This window comes from Pelobates fuscus, chromosome 3, assembly GCF_036172605.1.
Source record: "Pelobates fuscus isolate aPelFus1 chromosome 3, aPelFus1.pri, whole genome shotgun sequence".
Classification (NCBI taxonomy): Eukaryota; Metazoa; Chordata; class Amphibia; order Anura; family Pelobatidae; genus Pelobates; species Pelobates fuscus.
In genome coordinates this window covers 217,438,052-217,459,508 of record NC_086319.1, presented here as the reverse complement: position 1 = coordinate 217,459,508, position 21,457 = coordinate 217,438,052, and the positions used below count along the sequence as shown (strand labels likewise).

General features: G+C 44.6%; 1 protein-coding gene across 1 annotated transcript in view; it reads right to left on the bottom strand.

Moving 5' to 3' along the window:
* Positions 1-21,457, bottom strand: part of LRRK2 (leucine rich repeat kinase 2) — a 245,907-nt gene that overhangs the window by 72,169 nt on the left and 152,281 nt on the right. The window contains exons 33-36 of the mRNA XM_063448081.1: positions 20,127-20,215; positions 19,699-19,883; positions 10,716-10,870; positions 8,944-9,090 (exon numbers count right to left, since the gene is read on the bottom strand). Of these exons, the coding sequence (XP_063304151.1) occupies positions 8,944-9,090; positions 10,716-10,870; positions 19,699-19,883; positions 20,127-20,215 (576 nt within the window). The remainder of the gene's footprint in view (positions 1-8,943; positions 9,091-10,715; positions 10,871-19,698; positions 19,884-20,126; positions 20,216-21,457) is intronic.

Sequence of the window (21,457 nt, the reverse complement as noted above, 5' to 3'; positions counted from 1 at the left end):
AAGTCAGAAAGAAATAAAGGATAAATAACTATAAAAATAAAGTATATACAAATGTTTCAACCCTAACCAAGGGAACATAGATACATAGTACATATCATCATTAGCAAAATATTAACTCAATTATATAGCAAAATATTGTCAGTGTAATTTTGAAGCATTATACGATTTGGACTACTTCCATCATGGAGTTACGGCAAATGACTAATTCTGTAAAAAAATAGCTCAATCATATATTATCTTCAAGGTAAAAAACAATATAATGAGTTCTTCTCATTTAAACCAGATGGTGATAATGTTTCCAACATGTATGTACAGAAAGCCTCACGTCTGAGTAACAGGTCATCACGATCTCCTCCTCTGGGTGAGATGGGTATGTGATCTATTCCCATAAAGCGAAGTGAGGACAGACTATGTCCCATCTCAAGGAAATGCCGGGCGACTGGAGTGCTTGCAGTGCCGCTCAGTAGTGCTGAACGTATAGTAGATCTGTGACCCTGCATGCGTTCCCTTAGGTGATTAGATGTCTTGCCCACGTAAGTGAGACCACAGGGGCATATAATTTTATGGCAAGACAGGAGGCTTCATATTTGCTTATCTTTCTTTACTGAAACTCCCAGCAGCAAAGAAACAGTTAACAGCAGTGTAAAAAAGTTTAACCAATCAGAGTGCATCACAGCAATATAAACTGTCATCAGGCTCCTCCCAATTCCTCTTTCTTTGCTGCTTAGCCTCCCAGGTGAGTCTATTCTAATTATACTCATATTTATGCTCAATTTTTATATATATTTATATGAGTATATTGCTTTAATATTATATATATTTATTCATTTACTTATTCTAGTATTTTCTCAGCCTTTCTGTGCTTTTACACACTGCTTAGGTGACATGGGCTGACTCCCCAGTCAACCTATAAACACAATTGCCTCTCTTATTTTTTCTACCATACTTGTATTCTTATACTCTCTGTTTAACTGACACACTTTCCTCGCAGCGCCCGGCATTTTGCCGGTCCGCTCCGCTCAGTTTTTTCCCTCACACACTTCGTGTGTTGCCTTGCGTCTCCATAGAGACGTTTCCCGCCCTTTTCTTTCCGCGGCCATTTCTATTTACCTTTTCCCGGGCTTCCTCTCAGCGCCATCTTGCGGAAATTTTATGCGCGGCGGTTCACTCGCATTTCAGCTCCCACTGCAGAACAACGACCCAGCTGTTCGGTAAGTACTTTTTATCCCTTAAAGCCCCAGACCTTTTTATTTTAAATCATTAAGGATACATACTCAAAATTTCCCCTTTTCTTGACAGGTTTTTTCAACTTAAAAAAATCCTTGCTTGATACTGAGGGTGAACCCCTCAAGCCTTTATTCAGAGGGTGACCCCCTCTAGCCTTCCTTCAAGGGTGACCCCCTTTTTTCTGCCTCTATACAGGGTAATCCCTATTTGATGACACAGGCACATACCTGTTATTTGATTTTGGACATTTCATTGTCCTTCCTCTCTGGGTGAACCCCATTGATGTATTGTGGATGAACCCCACTGTTACAAAAATTACTTTTCTGTATAAGTCCACCGCCTCATTGTAATTAGTTTGTCTGCATACCAAAATTAAAAATAATTAAAAATAATAAAAATTTAAAAAAAATAAAAAAAATAAAAAAATAAAAAAATGTTTAAACTATATATATATATTGTATATTATATTATTCTCTTTGTGGTGACCCCACTGTTATTGACATTATGTCTGATGTGCCAGAACCAGCAGTTTCTGCCGAACTTAAGGCTTGGCTATTCAATGCCATCACTGAATCCATTCCTAAAGCTTTAGCGGCTTTCAGCGAGCAGACAATACCAGCCCCTACGGCGGCCATTACCCAACTCTCAGATTCCGAAGATTCTCACACTTCGGAACATGAAGGAGCCCCTCGCAAACGCCCTTGGAAGGGCGATAGCGCCACCGCCGGTAAAGGCAAAGCGCCCGCTAAACACCCTAAAGTGCCCTATTCAAAACCCAAACATGATAAATTTGACGCATTTGAGGGTTCTACCTCTGATTTTAACCTCCAAGTATTAGACGAATACTACGCAGAACACTCTGATACTGAGGCTCCGCCTCATAAGACATTCCGAGACCTTTATCCATCCGATTCTGCAACTAATGAACCCCTCATACCTCTAGAGGAACTTCAATCGGAGTCTGACCCCATAGATACTTTATTTGACACCTCTGGACGCCCTCTATTTGACCCCAGGTGCATTAAGCACCCTAGATCGGCCGAATGGACACCCCCAGACCACATTGCCAAATACTGTAGAATGTGGCTCCGTCGGCCTTTAGAAAAAGAGGTAAGAGCCAAATTAAGGGCTGAATGCCCACGCCCCACCATCCCAGACAAGGTGGCCAATACACCAGAATTCGACCCCTTCCTTGTGACCTTTCTAACCAAGTCAGGGAAAGACCCCCGTAAAGGTCTAGAACAGGGTCTTAAAACTGCTCAAGACAAATTGATGGATGTGGCGGGCCCGCTCACACAAATCTTCATTATTGCAGACGAGGCTTTACCAGGTGGCACATTTGACGCACATATGGTGCGAGAGTGGGCACAAAGGGCCTTATGCCTTTTAGGCAATGCCAATGTGGCAATATCAACAGAGCGGCGGAAAGCCGTCCTTTATAAAATTGATGCTAAACTTGCCGAACTAGGCACCAAAGAACTTGGTCCAGAAGCTCAAGGCATGTTATTTGGAGACAAGTTCATAAAAGAACTAAGTAAACACGTCTCTGTTTTTACAACACTGACAAAGGCACAATCCTCTATTCGCAAGGTATTTCGCTCTCAGCGTTTTTCTGGAAGAGCTGGTCGCTATAGAGGCCGAGCGACTGGCAGAGCCGCCTTCACAGGCTACAGGCCTCGACCTTCAGACACCTGGAATTCGGGCAATACCCGATTCCAACACAGACAATTTTTTCCCTCTCGCGGAACAATCCGAGGACGTGGATCCGCTCCCCTACGCGGTCGCTCTGCTACAGGTAATGGACCTTCCTTATTCTCTTATTCCTATTGCAGGCCGGTTAACCCTTTTTTCCCAACAGTGGTCTCAACTAACTCAGGATCCTTGGATCCTTCAAACGGTGTCCGGGTTCCACCTGGATTTTTCAGTCGAACCAATTCAAAATTCCCTTCCTACCCCAATAAAAATGTCTTTGCTAGACGAGTCGACTCTACAGAGCGAACTCAACGATCTATGCACCAAAGGTGCGATCGAACGAGTTGTGGGCCCACAGGTCTTCGTAAGCAACATGTTTCTGGTAAAGAAAAAATCAGGGGGTCTACGACCAGTCATCAACCTGAAAGATCTGAACAATTTCATCGTATACCGTCACTTCAAAATGGAAGGGATCCATTTATTGAGAGACCTACTCTCCGAGGGAGATTGGTTCTCTTGCTTCGACCTAAAGGATGCATACCTCACGGTGCCGGTAACACCAGCACACCGCTGCCTCCTTCAGTTTCGTTGGGAACAGACACTATGGCAGTTCACCTGCCTCCCCTTCGGCCTATCTTCCGCACCCTGGTGCTTTACCAAACTAATGAAACCAGTGATGGCCTTACTGCGGTCCCAAGGAATCCGCTCCATAATCTATCTGGACGATATCCTTCTCATGGCACAGGACCAGGAAACCCTCCTCCATCATACAAACATGACCTCCGCCCTATTGCAGAATCTTGGCTTCGTGATCAATCACCAGAAATCATCTCTAACACCGTCCCAGACGATACAATTCCTGGGATTCCAGATAGACTCCGTTCAAGCAGTCCTTCAACTTCCGGCACCCAGAATAAAATCCATAAAAAGAGACATTCGGAAGTTACTGATATCACCACACCTTCGCCTACGGGATCTAGCCCGCACCATCGGCTTGCTCTCCGCCTCAATACAGGCTATATTCCCTGCCCCACTGCACTACCGGGCACTGCAACGATTAAAGACCCAATACCTACACCAGTCGACATCTTACGACCAACAGATCACACTCACGGACGAGGCCCGGCTCGAGCTCCATTGGTGGCTACAACATATGGATGCCTGGAATGGAAGAGCCATTTTCGGATCCCAACCAGACTTCATCCTGGAATCAGATGCAAGTTTGCTCGGATGGGGCGCAACCTGCTCGGAAACCTCTACAGGAGGACTCTGGTCCCACTCAGAACGCGCACTTCACATCAACTGCCTCGAACTGATTGCAGGCTCATTTGCAATCCGCAGCTTCGCCAAAGATGCCTACAACTGTTCAGTTGTGCTGAAAATGGACAACGTGTCCGCAGTCCGCTACGTGAATCATCTAGGAGGTTCCAAATCAAAGATGCTCTCAGACCTGACCAAGGAATTATATCAGTTCTGCCTAGACAGGAATATCTCCCTGCGAGCGGAATATCTGCCGGGAACAGACAACCTCGTCGCAGACTGGTTCTCCCGCCACTGGAGGGACTCCAGCGATTGGCAACTGAATCCACAAATATTTCAGCATCTCCAGATTTGCCGGGGACCATTCAACCTGGACCTCTTTGCATCTCGCCTCAACAGGCAGACGGACGCTTTTTACAGCTGGTTACCGGACCCAGCGTGCCTTGCAGTCGATGCCTTCCTACAGAAGTGGCCGATGTCAGGGGCATATGCGTTCCCTCCATTCTCCATGATTCCACGCACGCTACAACTTCTCAGAACTCAAGGTGTCAAGATAACTCTAGTGACCCCGCTATGGCGGGCCCAACCATGGTACCCTTACCTACTGGAAATGTCAGTGGACTTTCCCCTGCTACTACCCTGCACCCACGACCTCCTCAGAGACTCGATAGGCAACTTTCACCCATTGGCGATCCAAGACCATCTCCAACTAGTGGCTTGGACCATTTCAGGGGATCGTGGAATGTCTCAGGCCTTTCGACAACTGCTCAGGGACTCCTTTGGGACTCATGGGCCCCAGGAACCAGACGCTCTTACATCTCTGCATGGCGCCTATGGAGTTGCTGGTGCTTGGAAAGGAACCTTGATCCCTTTTCAACACCTATAATTAATATTATTAACTTCCTGTCGTCTTTATTCGACCAGGGTAAATCCTACCGGACCATTAACGTGTTTCGGTCTGCTATTTCTGCAGCGCACGTTCCTATAGAAGGCTCTTCGGTGGGCAAACACCCGTCTGTCTGCAGACTTTTGCGGGGCATCCGCATCGCTAGACCCCCGAATCCCAAATATAATCAATTCTGGGACGTTGCCGTCATGCTCACGTTCTTGGAAGCTTGGCCGGACAACGAAGCGCTTTCCCTACGCCAATTATCAGCCAAATTAGCTCTCCTCCTCTGCTTGGTCTCCTTCCGAAGAGTTTCCGACATCAGGGCTTTCGACTTTCACGCCCTCGATTTCACACCAGAGGGGGTACACTTTCACATCACTAGACGCACTAAGACCAACTCATCTACCGTGAGCTACCCTTACTTCTCGGAGAGACCACTCCTATGCGTAGCCCGGTGCATAAGACACTATATCGCTCGCACTACCCTTCTCAGAGCACCTACCGGGCCCCTCCTGGTATCCTATGTACGGCCTCACAAACCAGTTTCGTGCCCTACCATTGCACGCTGGATCAAATGGCTCCTAGCCCTGGCTGGCATTGATGCATCTTTCGGGGCTCACTCGGTTAGAGGCGCAGCCGCCTCTTCAGCACTCTTAGCTGGAGGTTCCTTAGCGGAAATTCTATCCTCCGCTGATTGGTCTAGAGAATCCACCTTCCGTACCTTTTATTTTAGACACTCTCCTCACGTTTCTCTGTCCTTACTATATGTGCGTTAAAATAGCAAATATGAAGCCTCCTGTCTTGCCATAAAATTCGGGATTATTCTAGCTCCTAGTGACCGAATAATCTAAATTTTATTAAAGACAGGAGGCGAATATTTTCCCACCCTAGTTTTCTCTTCCCACCCTTCTAGGTAAGTATCCTGTACTACCTCCAATTTCTAACTATGACTTACATCCTCTCTTTCGCTAACCTAGACTCATTAGGTCGTTATTATTATAACCCGTTTTTTATATTATATTTAGTTCATTAAATTCTAGATGGTCATTTACTGTTATACCACTCTGTTATTACCATAGTTAGAGCTTGCACTAAATTGAAAGTCAGTTCACTGCATTTATTTGGTTTTCTTTTGCCAAAGAGACCATACTTTCACGATATTTCTCCTTCCTCCTAGTGTGAAGATCGCTTGCCTTCTGCCTTGACTCTACCTGCGGGTTGATCACTACCTTCATCCTTAAAGATACCTTCACCGTTACCTGTTCATCGTTTTAATGACTACTTTTACATGGTTGACTCTACAGCTGATCGGCTACATCAAGAAAGAGGAATTGGGAGGAGCCTGATGACAGTTTATATTGCTGTGATGCACTCTGATTGGTTAAACTTTTTTACACTGCTGTTAACTGTTTCTTTGCTGCTGGGAGTTTCAGTAAAGAAAGATAAGCAAATATTCGCCTCCTGTCTTTAATAAAATTTAGATTATTCGGTCACTAGGAGCTAGAATAATCCCGAATTCTATACACAACATGTGTGGTCCTGCACGTAATCCGGTGTTTAGTTGTGTACACCTTTCCAGATTTTGGGTGACAGAAGGTTTTACCCGGTATCATAGAATTGCACGCCAGACAGTTCAAACAGCAAAAACATCCTGCTGTTGTCACTTTCTGTAATTACGGTGTTGTGGACACTATATCTGTGTGCATCAAATAGTCTCTCCGATTTTTCCCTTTTCTGTAACTCATAATGGGATGTTTTTTAAATACAGGAGGCAGGGATGAGTCATTGTATAGAACGTGCCAATTTTTTTGAATGGTATCTCTGAGTTTTGGGGACTTTGGATGAAATGCCTGAGGGAAGATGAATCGATCACCGATGTCTTGATGAATCCTGTTTTCTGCAATTGATTCTATTGCCTTTGCGTATGCTACATTCAAAACCGTTTTTGAATATCCTCTTTGTAGGAATTTTTGGAACATGTCCTGAATCTGTATCTTCGCCCGGCTGTCATCTGAGTTATTGCGCAATACTCTTTTGAATTGGGAGATAGGCAGTGACTCTTTTAGTTTTCTAGGATGGAAACTTGTTGAATGCAGAATAGTGTTCCTATCCGTTGATTTAGAAAAAGTATAGCCCAAGTGATTGCCTGTGATGAAAATTTGAAGATCTAGGAAATTGATATTAGTCATCCTCGACTGGTAAGTGAATCTCACAGGTGTAGGGAGGGAATTCAGTGTGTGCATCATGTTAACAAACTTTTCCTCTCCACCAGTCCATAGAAGAAGGACGTCATCTATAAAGCAGAGGTATTGTAATATATGTTCTCCATAAGGCCCACGGATCTGTTGTTGCTCAAAAACAAACATGTTCCTGTCTGTTGTATATAGAATTTTGTTTCATATCTAAAATAATTCAAAGTGAGGCAACGTTTCAAAAGTTCCAGTATATACTCCAGGGGGAGATTCACCCACTCAGTAAAATTCTGTAGAACTTCCTTGACTGCTAGTATACCATCATTGTGTGGGATTATTGTGTATAAGCTAGACACATCAATCGTGGCTAGTAAAATCCCCTCTGCCGGTACTGCGATGTTGTTAAGACGTTCAATAACAGCTACACTGTCTTTGACACAGGTAGGCAAATACAACACTGGAGTTTTAAATATCTTGTCCAGCCATTTACCGAATTATTTTAGATTTGAAACAAAATTCTATATACAACAGACAGGAACCTATACACTTTATAGGTCAGTGGTGACTCTAGGAATAATATATAGGGGAGGCACATAAGATGCCACAGTCAAAACAGGCAAAATGCAGGTAGCGTAGTTACAATCCCTTGCACCCAAGAACTAGACGACACATAGCTTGGAGGTCAACTGAGGTTTTTAAGTACAGGCACAGTATTTATGTGGTTCCAGATCTACAGGGTTTCCCAAGTCCCAATGCAGGGTTTGTCCAGTAGGGGACTACATGGGGGACTGGGTTTTACACATCTTTTACCCAGCATACATTGCTGTACCAAGGAGATACTTATCCCAGCATGCATTGCTAATGGGAGTATCCCTTGGTACAGAGGAATACAGTTTTTAGATTAAAATCCATAACTCACATAATTTTCCTGTTATACAGCTTGTTAACCCTTTATTACATAGCTGGGACCTGGACGCACAGTTAAGTGAACTTGCGCCCAGATCCCAGCACAATTGACCGAATGCCGTTCAGTTTCCCTTATCAGGTTCAATTCGTTTAAACGATTGCCTGAGTTGAGGGAATAAAACTACCGAAAACGGTAAACTCCCAAACGGCTTGGAAGTCCAGCGGGGCTCGTGTTGCCGAGTAGCCGATTTTAGTTCTAGGCACTCTACTACAAAAACCCCGATGGCTTTCCGCGAACAAATATGGCCGCCGCCTCGTCATCGGTACACGAATGGCGGCCACCCGTAACAAACCGCAATTAGCTTTGTTACAATGTTGCAAAGTACCTAATTGGAGACACACGACCGTCTATGGGTGGTCTCCCATTCGGTACTTTGCTTAACTCATGAACAGTGCGGGAATACACTGTTCGTGTAGATATAGATTTAACATTAGCGGTATTCGTGAGTTTGAACCACACGAATGCCGCATACATAGTAAAATACAGAACATAGCAAGAACATTACATTAGTCAGGTTACATCACAATTTACAGTCTCTTAGTGGCTGAATTTGCCACAATATAGCACTAACATATTCCATAGCACTGAACAATAGGTATACAAGACTAGTAGAACTACAGAATCACACAGATACATAGAAAAACTGTAATTTATCATTTAACTGCGCGTTTGAAAAAAATCTCTACCTTATCTTCACTCGGACAACCATACTTTACCTTTTCGGCAGGATGGAACAGTCACTCTCAAAAAGCTATTTGGATTGCCTTGTACACTTGTCGACTCCACTAAAGTGTAAGCTTCTGGGGACCAGCTCAAGAAGATACCCTGCCTCCAATATATCCTATATGGACGTAGCTCTCGTTCTGCGATTAGAATAGATGCAAGGCAATTAGATCATTATATAATTTCAATAATAATGTGGTTACAGCATTATAGTAAGGCAGTATACACTCAATTTAAGACAGCAAAAAATAGATTAGCATAATTTGGGGGTAATCTATTAACTGTATGCACTGCACTAGTTTTAAATCGGAACAGTTTCAAGGAATGTAATTCATACAGATGTAAAATAGACATAATGCATACTATAAACAAAAGTTTTACTGCAAAAGAAATAGTTGACAAAGCACATGTGCAGCATTTAAATAATCTCCAAGCACCATAACTATGTAAGATCTTGGTGCCACCCAATGTAACTAATCCAACTATTTTAGAACAGTTTGACTTCTCAGCTGGCGCTCAAGTTTAACCCCTTAAGGACACATGACATGTGTGACATGTCATGATTCCCTTTTATTACAGAAGTTTGGTCCTTAAGGGGTTAAAGAAATGAGCTGGCTTGCACTGCAGGTGCCTCCTGCTCTCTTGGAGGCTGCAAAGAGGCGGGGAGCAGCACGTAGTGGACACAAGATAAGACATCAAATAATCTTTAGATAGCTCCTTACATACAATGTGGGGGGGAGGTGCCAGGGCACTCCAGGCACCTTAATGACTGCAGCACTCTGTAGTGGTTATGGTGCTTTGTCCCTTAACGTGACCAGAAAAAAAAAGATTTTCAAAAAATAATACTCATTCAGCACTAAAAGAACTCTATAGGGAAGGGATAGGCAACCTTCGGCACTTCAGATGGTTTGGACTACATCCCCCATAATGCTCTGACACCCATAGTGCTGGCAAAGCATCATGGGAGGTGTAGTCCAACACGCATGGAGTGCCAACAGTTGCCTATGCCGGCTATAGGGTAAGGAACACAAAGATGTATTACTGACCCTATAGTGTTAAAAACAACATCTAGCCACCAAGATCTCCCTTGCCCCCTAAATATAGTAAAATCTAACCTTTACTCCAGTCTGCTGGTGCTGGCTCTGCCCCTGATCTGCCTCCTTGGCTGACATCATCAGATGTGGTGTTCTGAGCCAATCACAATGCTTTCGCACAGGAAGTATCTCTAGCAGCCATCTGAGGAGTGGCCAGTGGAGGTATCCCTAGGGGGCAATGTTAACACTGCCTTTTCTCTGAAAAGATAGTGTTTACTGCAAAAAGTCTGACGGAAATTATTATACTTACCAGAACAAATACAATAAGCTGTAGTTGTTCTGGTGACTATAGTGTCCATTTAATGTAAACATTTGTGATGTTCTTATCTTACCTATTTTGATACACACAGGGATACACCCAACATTTGAGTAATTCTTTCCAAGTGCATTTTATTCAAAGAACTAAACGAGTCACTTGATGTCCCAATTGGAGAGCCGACAACAAAAGTATCCTTTTATCGTACACTTTTACTTTGAATAAATTATTCATAACCGCATTAGTATGCTTTAATAATGACACATTTAATCTTGAATTTGCTTCACAGTACAAATAATCATCAACAATTTAAGTTGTATTTTAAACCTTCAAAAAGTAAATAGTGACAGTAGTGATCCATCTGTTAAAAGACTTCATATTGAAATGGATTTACAAATGTATTATATGCACAAACCTCTTCCAGAAAGCATATAACGTGACACTTCCAATAGCCTGGTAATGAGTCTTGACCAGAAGCCCATAGGAAAATATGACATTTCATACAATCGTATAATAACTTCTGAATTTTCACAGTGTGGCAGTTCAATGACTGGGTGATGATCTGGCAAACTGTACAAAACATTAAAACAAAATATTAGAGTAAGTCATGGAAGACAAACAAAAACAAAAAAAACCTAATCTACAGTAATCAAAATAATATCATTTTGTGCTAGCTGTAAGTTATGTTAAGGGTAAACTGTACATGCAATATCCGCTATTCAAGGGTGACATGTGGAATTGTGTTATTTTCCTTTAATATTAATCAAACAGCTATTTCACTTTAAGGGTGTCACGGCTCCCGGTGATTCTGTCGGCGTGGTTGCACATAAAGTAAGCAACCACGCTGACAGAAACAAATGTTACTTACCTTGTTCGCAGCAGATCACTGCCCCGACTCCCTCCGGTCTGGTCCCCAGCAGGTGCGCCGCTCTTAGGAGCGCCGACCACTGCGGTTCGAATTTCTGTAATAAACTTCCGTTGCCCACACCAAAGATGGCGCCAACATGCGTGAGACCTCACGTCAGACGCGCACGTACGTTTTGGGGTCAGAGGCAGCCTATGGAGGGGTATTTAAACCCAAATTACCTTTTTGTCAGTGCCCTGTCGTGGTTTCCCTTTGCTGGTTATCTGAGAGGGTGTTCCTGATCGTATTATTCTGTTTTTTGACTTTGGCTTCATTTTGACTTCCCTGATTTCTGGTATCCTTGACTTTTGGCTTTCCGTCATCATTGTGTCTCATTCTGTATCCCTGACCTCAGCAAGTATTTTGACTATACTTGGGTACGTTAAGTCCAGCCATTCTAAGGTCCGGTTAGACGTTATCCTTAGTCCTAGGTGTGATACTATTTCTGCGTGTTGGATCAACTAGTAATCCTGACACAGGGGTCTTTGCCTATTTGATGGTGATTTTGCCACTTGGTGGCCAGGGATGCAAGGAAAGGTAAATGTTATTTACCTGAAGCTGTCCCTCGTAGCCACCACCACTGGCATCCGTTGGTTTTCCCCCTGCTTCTGGCACTTCACCTGCCAGGAACCCAGGTCAGTACTGTCCTCTCTCGCGTGCAGGAAAATACAACACTGAGGACCCAGTGAGATTGCAGGAGCCTCCATAGATAGTCTTGTGATGAGCAAGACAATGCCTTATTGACAATGCCTGGTGGGGAAAGTGACAAGACATGACAAAAATAGGTACTCCTTTTGTCAAGTTTTGTAAAGCAGAGTAAAATTAAATAAAGCATAGTTGTCCCTACTTTGTGTTATGTATTTTAGGAGAAAATAATCAAAAAAGAAAAAAATAAGAACAGATTAGGATAGAGGAAGCAAAGTGATTGAAGCAAGGACAGAGCCACCTTAAGTATGTTTAGGTCTTATATTATTTAAAATATTGGAGTAAGGGGGGCGTGGCCAGCGGCTGAATGGAGCGGACGTCTCTTCACGGAGCTCCGCTCGAAATCAGACAACAAAGCCCTAATCCACTGGAAAACATTAAAAAAAAACGATATTAGACTCTCCTTTGAGCCCCCACGGAGACCCAAAATGGCGCCTGAGGCGTACTACTCACCCGAAGCCTCTGCAGAAGAAGAGGACTCACTACCCTCGCCTCGCTCAGAGGTCCGAGACAGCTCGCCGGACCCTGAAGCAGACGAGACCCCAGCCACAAAGGGGGATATAAAGAGGCTCCTGATCGACCTAAGGCAGATTTGGAGAGAGGACCTCCAGAAGGTCCAGACAGAAGTAGAGGACATGCGCCGAACAGTCCAGGACCTAGAGACACGGGAGGCAACCAGGGACAAAAAACTCTGTGACACGGATCAGAGCCTACAGGAGCTCACGCTACAGGTACGAGACCTGAGACGCTCGGTGTCTTTTATAGAGGCAAGGCACAGGCGAAAAAACCTGATCTTTAGAGGTGTCCCCGAACACATAGAAGACACACAGCTCCTACCCTATGTCCATGACCTCACGACAGCCATGAGCATTAAAGGCCTTACAGACAGTGCACAAATCACCACGGCTTTCAGGGTGCGGAAATCCGCAGCAGCACCCAAAGAAGCACCTAGAGACGTCATTATTGTCACCAGGGACATCTCCGTGCGGGCCGCAATCATGACCCGATCAAGGGAACTGGGAATGGTGAATCACGAAGGTCACAGAGTGTGCAGTGTACCCCGACACACCGTTTTCAGCGCTAATAGAAAAACGGAAATTGGCACCTATTGCCATGAAATTAAGAGACGCTAACCTGAGATACCGTTGGGGCATGGACGGATCCCTCTCCACTGTCATCACAGGGAAAAGCCACACACTCACCTCAACAATTGACCCTGACAGCTTCTTACAACTCACAGGTCTGACGACACGGCAGCAGCAAGGGACCCCTCTGCCCAAAGAAGCACCAGTGGAACCGGAGCACTGTATCTACCACAAGTGCAAGCAAAACAAGGCAACGGGCACTATGACAATAAAGAGACTGACACCTGCACCCAGAGGAGAGCCAGAATACAGACTAACTAAATAACTGATTAACTGAGTTAATAATGTGTCTGTTGCTCAGGATAGCGACTAATACAGTGGGAGTTTCCTCTTCACAACGAACCCATGCATACCTCTATACCAGTCATATGTTAACTAAATGTTTTACACTAATTGTCATATACAAATCTATGTAATGAATACGACAGATAATGATGTTAAACTATAAAAAACTTTCAATAAAACATAAATTGAAAAAAAAAATATTGGAGTAAACTATTTATTATTAGACATGTGCAATTCGTTTCGGTCCGAATATGAATTCGGACGAATTTCGGACATTCGGGTACTTCCAAATGTCCGAATTGCCGAAGTGCTGAAGTTCCAAAGTTGCCGAAGTGCCAAAGTTCCGAAGTTCCGAAGTTCTGAAGCACAGTATTGCCTAAGTACTAATATACTTACCCAGTGAAAGAAGAAGAATGTTACATTGTAAACAATTTTAAATAAAAAGTATACAAACATAGCCAGGATTCAGCTGTAAGCATTTGCAACACTTACAACAACCAAGTAACATACATTCATATAAAATGTAAGTTACTTGGCCAGTCAGTGTAATGACAGGAATGAATAAGTAGATAACTCCCTAATTCCCACGGTATTAGGGAGCTATCTACTAAAAGGCTGAAAGACCTAAATTGGTCTTTCAGCCAAATTTACTAATAGATTAAAGATTACTTAGTAAAGATTACTTAGTATTAGCAAATTATGCCCCTACTCGCTATACCGCGAGTAGGGGGCATGTTGTAACGGATCACCTGGCACCCCGACTGAGTACCTCCGTTAAAGGATGCTCCTAGTGCTTCCTGAGGACTCCAAGCACTCTGGCAGACACCATAATCACCGAATCCAAGAAACCTTTAAATTCTCCCAAGCGTATGAATGCTGTAGACCATTGAATAGGAACCATACGAATAGGCTTGTACCCCTAGCAGTCAACTGGAACAGCATACAATAAATCCTTCCCCCAATAATGAGACGACACATCACTTTGAGGTTAAAACAGGAACTCTCGACTGGCTCATCCAGCCTGGCTTTTATTCACAAACAGGTACATACAGGACACTCCCAGGGGGAGGATGATATTGACCAATCACATGGATGTACCTCCCACACATTTCCTCCCCTTAGATTACCACTTAACCCAATTATACAGTACACACTTTTCCCCAATTCCTGGATGTACCCCAAAAACAGGGGGTACACCTTTAAATCCAGCATCGCTGGATAGCCCTTATTCAGGGGGACAACATATCCAAAATTCAAGTAATTCGGATGAATGGTTCGTGAGATATGGGGTTCCAAAGATTTGACCGACCGCATGGGTAAAGTATCCGAAAACAGTTCCATGCATTTTGGCCCTGCGGTCGGTCACAAACAAGGGAATGAAAACAGGCGAATTGCCTGTGTTATAGAGCCTGGAGAGGGTTTGAATGAATTCCCTTGTTTATGGGGTTCTTTCTACCGAACGGCGGGTCATTCGGTAGTTTCCATACGAATTTCTGGAAGTATGGAGGTCTCAGCGGTGTTTGCCTAGTCAAGTGTCCGATTTTAGTTCCAGACACTCGACGGCAAAACACCGCTGTTCGGTAGTTTAAGATGGCCGCCGCCACGTGTTTGTTTCCCGAATGGCGGCCACCCAGAGGACAAAGACTACATTACACTGATTGCCAATTACCCGTTTGCAACATTGTTGCAAACTGTAATTGGAGGCACACTTATTCCTGGGTGGTCTGGTTGTTCGGTAGTTTCACTCAATATAATGAATGGAGTGATTCTACCGAACAATCAGATGAATGCTGCATACATATCACCCAGGCTAAACTTAACACATGAATACATATACAATATTACAGGCAGCACACTAGAACATGCTTCACAGTCTTAAAGGGACAGTAGTCCCAAAAGTCCCAATGTGTCCATAGATGCTGTTAAAAGGGCCAGTAGCAGAAATATACAGTACAATATGCCCAAATATAAATCTTTAAGTGTACCAATTTTCCAGGGGCCATAGTCAGCAGGTAAGAGGCAGGCAGCCAGGCCCCTCCAATGTCCAGTGGCGAGGTGGGTTCCGCCATACATGTCTATTAAACAGTGAGCAGCTTGTGGCTGCTCACTGTAAAATAAATTAAATTAAAAAAATAAGGTCGAGGGGCGTGGCCTGACTGTGAAGCAGTGCAGACGCACAAAGCAAGAGCTCCTGGGGCCAATTGCTGGGTAAAATCGGAGGCAAACTCAACAACCCTGATCCCCAACTCACCACAACTTGCTCTGCAGACACTGGCAAACAGGGGGATACCTCACATGCCCAGAAATAACACCGGAATGACCGAGCTGAGGCCTGGGGCCTATACTAAGCAGGGCAACGGAGAGGCGGCAGCTCTCCCAGCCCATAACCGCATGGCGCACCCGCAGCAAATGGCTACCCCTCCCCCCCTTAGGACCGGTGGGGGTTATCACGGTCCCAAACGCCTCGACTGGCAAGCCCCAGTGGACACTAAAAGCGGTCACCGACCCCTTCCAAGCACCGAACTTGCAAGCAGCCCACCATATCAAAATGGCGGACACGCAGCCTCGTGGACAATCTGGGCCTTCACTACTAAGCCCCAACACAAACGACTCCCTCAATACCCGCCTAGACGGGCTGTTAGAGGCCTTCTGGGCAAAGATCACGGCCCGACATAAGGAAGAGCGATCCAAGTTGCTAGAGATCGGAGGTACGGAGGGCCAACAAGGCGAAACCGACCAGAGTGGGACCAGGCTGCCTTCGGGCAAAGCCGTGAAAAAACAGTCCAAGAATCTCCACACCGGCCCATCTGGGCCAAGGGACACCAGGGGATCAACCCCAGAGCATCGACCACGCAGGCGGAGACCCATCCGCCGAAGGCGGCATACCACCAACCCCAGGATCTCCAGACCTACCCCGAAAGGGAAGGACTCGGCCTTCAATAGCCCCCGAGTCCGTGGCCACAAGGTGCCGGCCCTGCTACAGGTCCGGAGCGGGAGGGCGCCACTGGTTAGCTCCTGGCCGACCGCCAAACTCTACACTACCCCACGCAAGCTCCAGAGGGCACAGCAACACGCAACCGCGGCGAAAGCTCTACCAGCGCGCAAGCAGCAGAGCCCAACGAAGCCATCAGCAACACGGAGGTGGGAACTGCCAAAGTACAAACCTCAGCCCTGCATCAAACTTTACAAGCCATGGAGAGCCGGATCCCTGACCACAGAACAGCACAACCTCCAACCTGGGACTCAAACTGGTAACAACATACCTAATCTGCGGCTGGAAACACCATAGCAGGATAGCAGAGCAGCTGGAACCCGGCAAAAGACCGCTAAGCGGCATCGGTTGACTGAGCCTGGCATTACCAAGTACCAAGTAGCGCAGAGCCTGGGCTTCTTTTATCATTTTCTTTTTAATTTTTTCTTCACTTCTCAAATTTACATTAGCCCACTGTTGATTGACTCTGAGTTGCATAACTACGCTGCCTTATTATTATAACTGTTTTTATTTGAATTGTCTAGACCTCTTATAAATGTCCAGTGATAGAATGTCATATGTACATATGTGAATCTCGTGAACTCTAAATTAACGGCCCTAATTGTGCCGACCTAACATATCTATGTTCCCATATTAATGAACGCTGTTGTGGCGCACGTTTATACTTTGTACTCACCTGCACTACAAAAATAAAGAATTAAAAAAAAAAAAAATAAGTTCCCCCCGCCTGAGCGGCAGGTGGGGGCCCTAGTGTAAAATAATGGGGGGGGACCTATTGTCCTCCCCCCGGGACCCCACCCCTGAGCGGTGGGTAGGGGCCCTAAATCAGAATAAGGGGGAGGACCTATTGTCCTCCTCCTGGCCCCCACCCCTGAGCGGTGGGTGGGGTCCCTAAATACTAATAAGGGGGTGGGACCTAATGTCCTCCCCCCTGGCCCCCACCCCTGAGCGGTGGGTGGGGGCCCTACAGTAAAATAAGGGGGGGACCTAATGTTCTCCCCCCTGGCCCCCACCCCTCAGCGGCAGGTGGGGGCCCTAAATACTAATAAGGGGGGTCCTCCCACTGGCCCCCACCCCTGAGCGGCGGGTGGGAGCCCTAAAAACAATGTCCCCCCAGGTGACTAGGGGTCCCCAAACCCCTAGTCACCTCTCCCCCCCCCAATAAAAAGTATCCCCCTACCCACCCCTCTCACCCTAAAAATAATGAGGGGGGACCTTTAACTAAGTACCTGTAAAAAAAAACTTACCATTCGATGTTTTTTCTTCTAAAATCTTTCTTTTTCAGCCCCAAAAAAGGCCAAAAAAAAAAAAACATAAGAACCGACGCAATTCTAAAAAAAAACGAGAGCGAAAAAAAAAGAATCCTTCACCCATGGAGGGCTCCGCGTAGACTGAGCTCTGCAGGGCGGGGGAAGGCTTATAAAGCATTGCCCCGCCCTGCAATTAGGCTCAGAGCACTCTGATTGGTGGGTTTAAGCCATCCAATCAGAGTGCTCTGACAGGTAAATGAAGAGACTGACCGGTAAGTCTCTACATTTACCTGTCACAGCATTCTGATTGGTTGGTTTGAAATCCACCAATCAGAGTGCTCTTTGTCATTTTACACAGTGTGGGAAAGTTCTTTGGAATTTCTCACGCTGTGTAATTTGACTCATAACTCTCTGATTGGTTACTTAATCCACCAATCAGAGAGTTATGAGTCAAATTACACAGCGTGGAAAAATTAGGTTCCCCCCCTTATTAGTATTTAGGGCCCCCACTCGCCACTCAGGGGTGGGGGCCAGGTGGGAGGACATTAGGTCCCCCCTTATTAGTATTTAGGGCCCCCACTCGCCGCTGAGGGGTGGGGGCTAGGGGGAAGGACATTAGGTCCTATTTTTTTTTTCACAGTGAGCAGTCACAGGCTGCTCACTGTTTACTAGACATGCCCCTACTCGCATATAGCGAGTAGGGGCAAAATTTACTAATACTAAGTCATTTTTACTTAGTATTAGTAAATTTGGCTGAAAGACCAATTTAGGTCTTTTAGGCTTTTGGTAGATAACTCCCTAATACCGTGGGAATTAGGGAGTTATCTAAAAAAGCGGCTGCAAGAGAAGTCCCGAGATGCCGAAGTCCCGAAATTCCGAAATGCCGAAGTTCCAAAATGTCGAAGTGTCGAAGTGCCGAATTTGCCGAATTTCCGAAGTGCAAAAATTCAGAATTTTGGAATGCCGAACCGAACCGAAAATTTTCCCCATGCACATGCCTATTTATTATTTTAGGTTTTTTTTTATGTTATCTCACCGTCATTTTTCACTAAACGCCAAATGATAAATTATTTTGGGATTCCATTATTGAGGTTTATAGATGTGTTGATGCATGCCTATCTTGAGATAGTTCAGTTCTGAACAAAATGTTTAGACATTGAACCGGTTGTGGTTCCCATCATCTGATCTTATTTGGTTGCAAGCTATTTTTATTTTAGTTTTAATATCCCATGTATGTATGTATTTATTCATTTTAATTTCAATTTGATTGGCACAGGTGATATTAGCACACTTCTCTAGGACACTGAAAATATTACTTTCACAGCATGTCAATTACATGTTTGATGATACGTGTCTTGCACGTACTTTTAAGTATAGCATGTGCTTTAGGCAGTGTCCAGATTTAAAGCTGCAAACTTTGTCACTGTTTATAGTTACTTGCACTAGTTCTTTTTCCAAGATAGTTAAAACCCTGCACTTACACTGCAAAAATAACTATGATGGCTAAGCCAAGTTATATCCAGAAGGAGATTGCAAGATGTAATAGTAAATAGTAAGTGACCTCCAAAAGTAACATTTTAACAGCTACATTGATTTCACCGCTTCACCTCTGTCTGTGAGATAATTTAGCTTTTCTTTTTCATTGCATACATTTGTTTTTATGCGCTGTTCCATTTTCTTTTAACTGTACAGTATACTAGTTTACAGTATACAGTACCGTATAGTAGATTTAACAAATCGTACAATGCAGTTCAGTACAGAATTAGCAATCCAGATCAGTACAGGCTGCCCAAACATTGCAAATTACATTGTTTTGCTTCCCTGAATGCTTTTTTATGCAAATTGGCAGGTGTAAAGGACAACCTTTATGTGAAGAATTGAGAGGGAGACAATATAATTGTTTTTTCACCCCTCAAAATTACATTGGGGATAAGTAAAATGCAATCAGAACAGCACCATAGATCAAATCTGTACAATACAGCTCTGCAAACCCCAAAACATAAGCCTTCAGACATTGTGCATGACTTTAAATGCCTCAATTAAGCTCAAACTATAGAAATCAAAAAATGAATGTAATGGGCGATAAAAAATGAATTTAATTTATTTCACTGTAATACCTGCTTGGAATGAGAAGTTGATCATCACCCAAAGGCAGAGCTATTTGAAACTTTTCCAGGAGCTTGAAATATTGAGAAGTGTAATTTTTAGGAAACCTTTTCTTTAAAAGAAATTTCTCCACATCTACACAACGGATAATCCCTTTAGAATGCTGATGACAACCATCACCTTTCATTCTCAAAATCTGTAAAAGCATGGAAAATATGAAATAGAATTATAATATACTGAAACCTGTTACATGAAAACTCCTCCTTAAATTTCAGAAAACATATTTGTATGTAAAATATGTGTATTGATCTACATTTAAATTTTTAAGTCAAATAAGTAAATGTGTACAATGGGCAACTTTGTATCTGTGTATGCATCAATGACTGTATCGGAGTTACATATTTTTATACAAAAGAATAGTTGAAATGTAATCCATTACCTGTGCCATAATTTTACAGAGCCACTGGGGATCCACAAAATAAAGATCACGCAGTTGTAGAGCTGGATCCTCAAAATGCAGTAATACCCCTGTAGAAATAAAACAAGTGTTCATCAATTATCTTTTTTTTTTGTTGCAGAAGTCTTAGAATAGCAACACACAATGCTACTCAATAATTGTTGAAAGGGAATGTGGTAGAGAACATACCCAGTACACTCCTAAAATAAGTCACAAATAGAATATAAATATATACCGTATATACTCGAGTATAAGCCGAGTTTTTCAGCCCATTTTTTGGGCTGAAAAACCCCAACTCGGCTTATACTCGAGTCACTGTCTGTATTATGGCAATTTGCATTGCCATAATACAGACCGGGGGAGAGGGGGGCTGGCAGAGCTGTAACTTACCTGTTCTGCAGCTCCTGTCAGCTCTCTCCTCCTCTGCGCCGTCCGTTCAGCACCTCGGTCAGCTCCCAGTGTAAGTCTCGCGAGAGCCGCGGCTCTCGCGAGACTTACAGTGTGAGCTGATAGAAGGAGCTGCACGGACGGCGCAGAGGAGGAGAGAGCTGACAGGAGCTGCAGGACAGGTAAGTTACAGCTCTGCCAGCCCCCCTCTCCCCCCCACTGAACTGCCACTGGACCACCAGGGAAGGAGAGCCCCCCTCCCTGCCATATATCAAGCAGGGAGGGGGGACGAAAAAAAAAATATATAAATAAAAAATAATAATAATAAAAAAAAAAAATAATAACAAAAAAAAGGGGGATAAGGACCACTATGGGAGGGAGGGGGGGGGGGTTAAGGACCACTATTGGAGGGAGGGGGGGGGATAAGGACCACTATTGGAGGGAGGGGGGTATAAGGACCACTATGGGAGGGAGGGGGGGGGATAAGGACCACTATTGGAGGGAGGGGGGTATAAGGACAACTATGGGAGGGAGGGGGGGTATAAGGACCACTATGGGAGGGGGTGGGATAAGGACCACTATGGGAGGGAGGGGGGTATAAGGACCACTATGGGAGGGAGGGGGGGGGTATAAGGACCACTATGGGAGGGGGTGGGATAAGGACCACTATGGGAGGGGAGGGGGAAGTAAGGACCACTAGGGGAGGGGAGGGTAAGGACCACTAGGGGAGGGGAGGGTAAGGACCACTAGGGGAGGGGTGAGTCAGGACCACTGGGGGGGGGGGTGAAGGAACACGGGGGTGGGGAGGTAAGGACCACTGAGGGAGGAGGAGGGGAAGTCAGGACATATGGGGGGGGGAGGGGGCGGCAAAAAATTTTTTGCCTACGGCGGCAAATATCCTTGCACCGGCCCTGCACACACTGCAT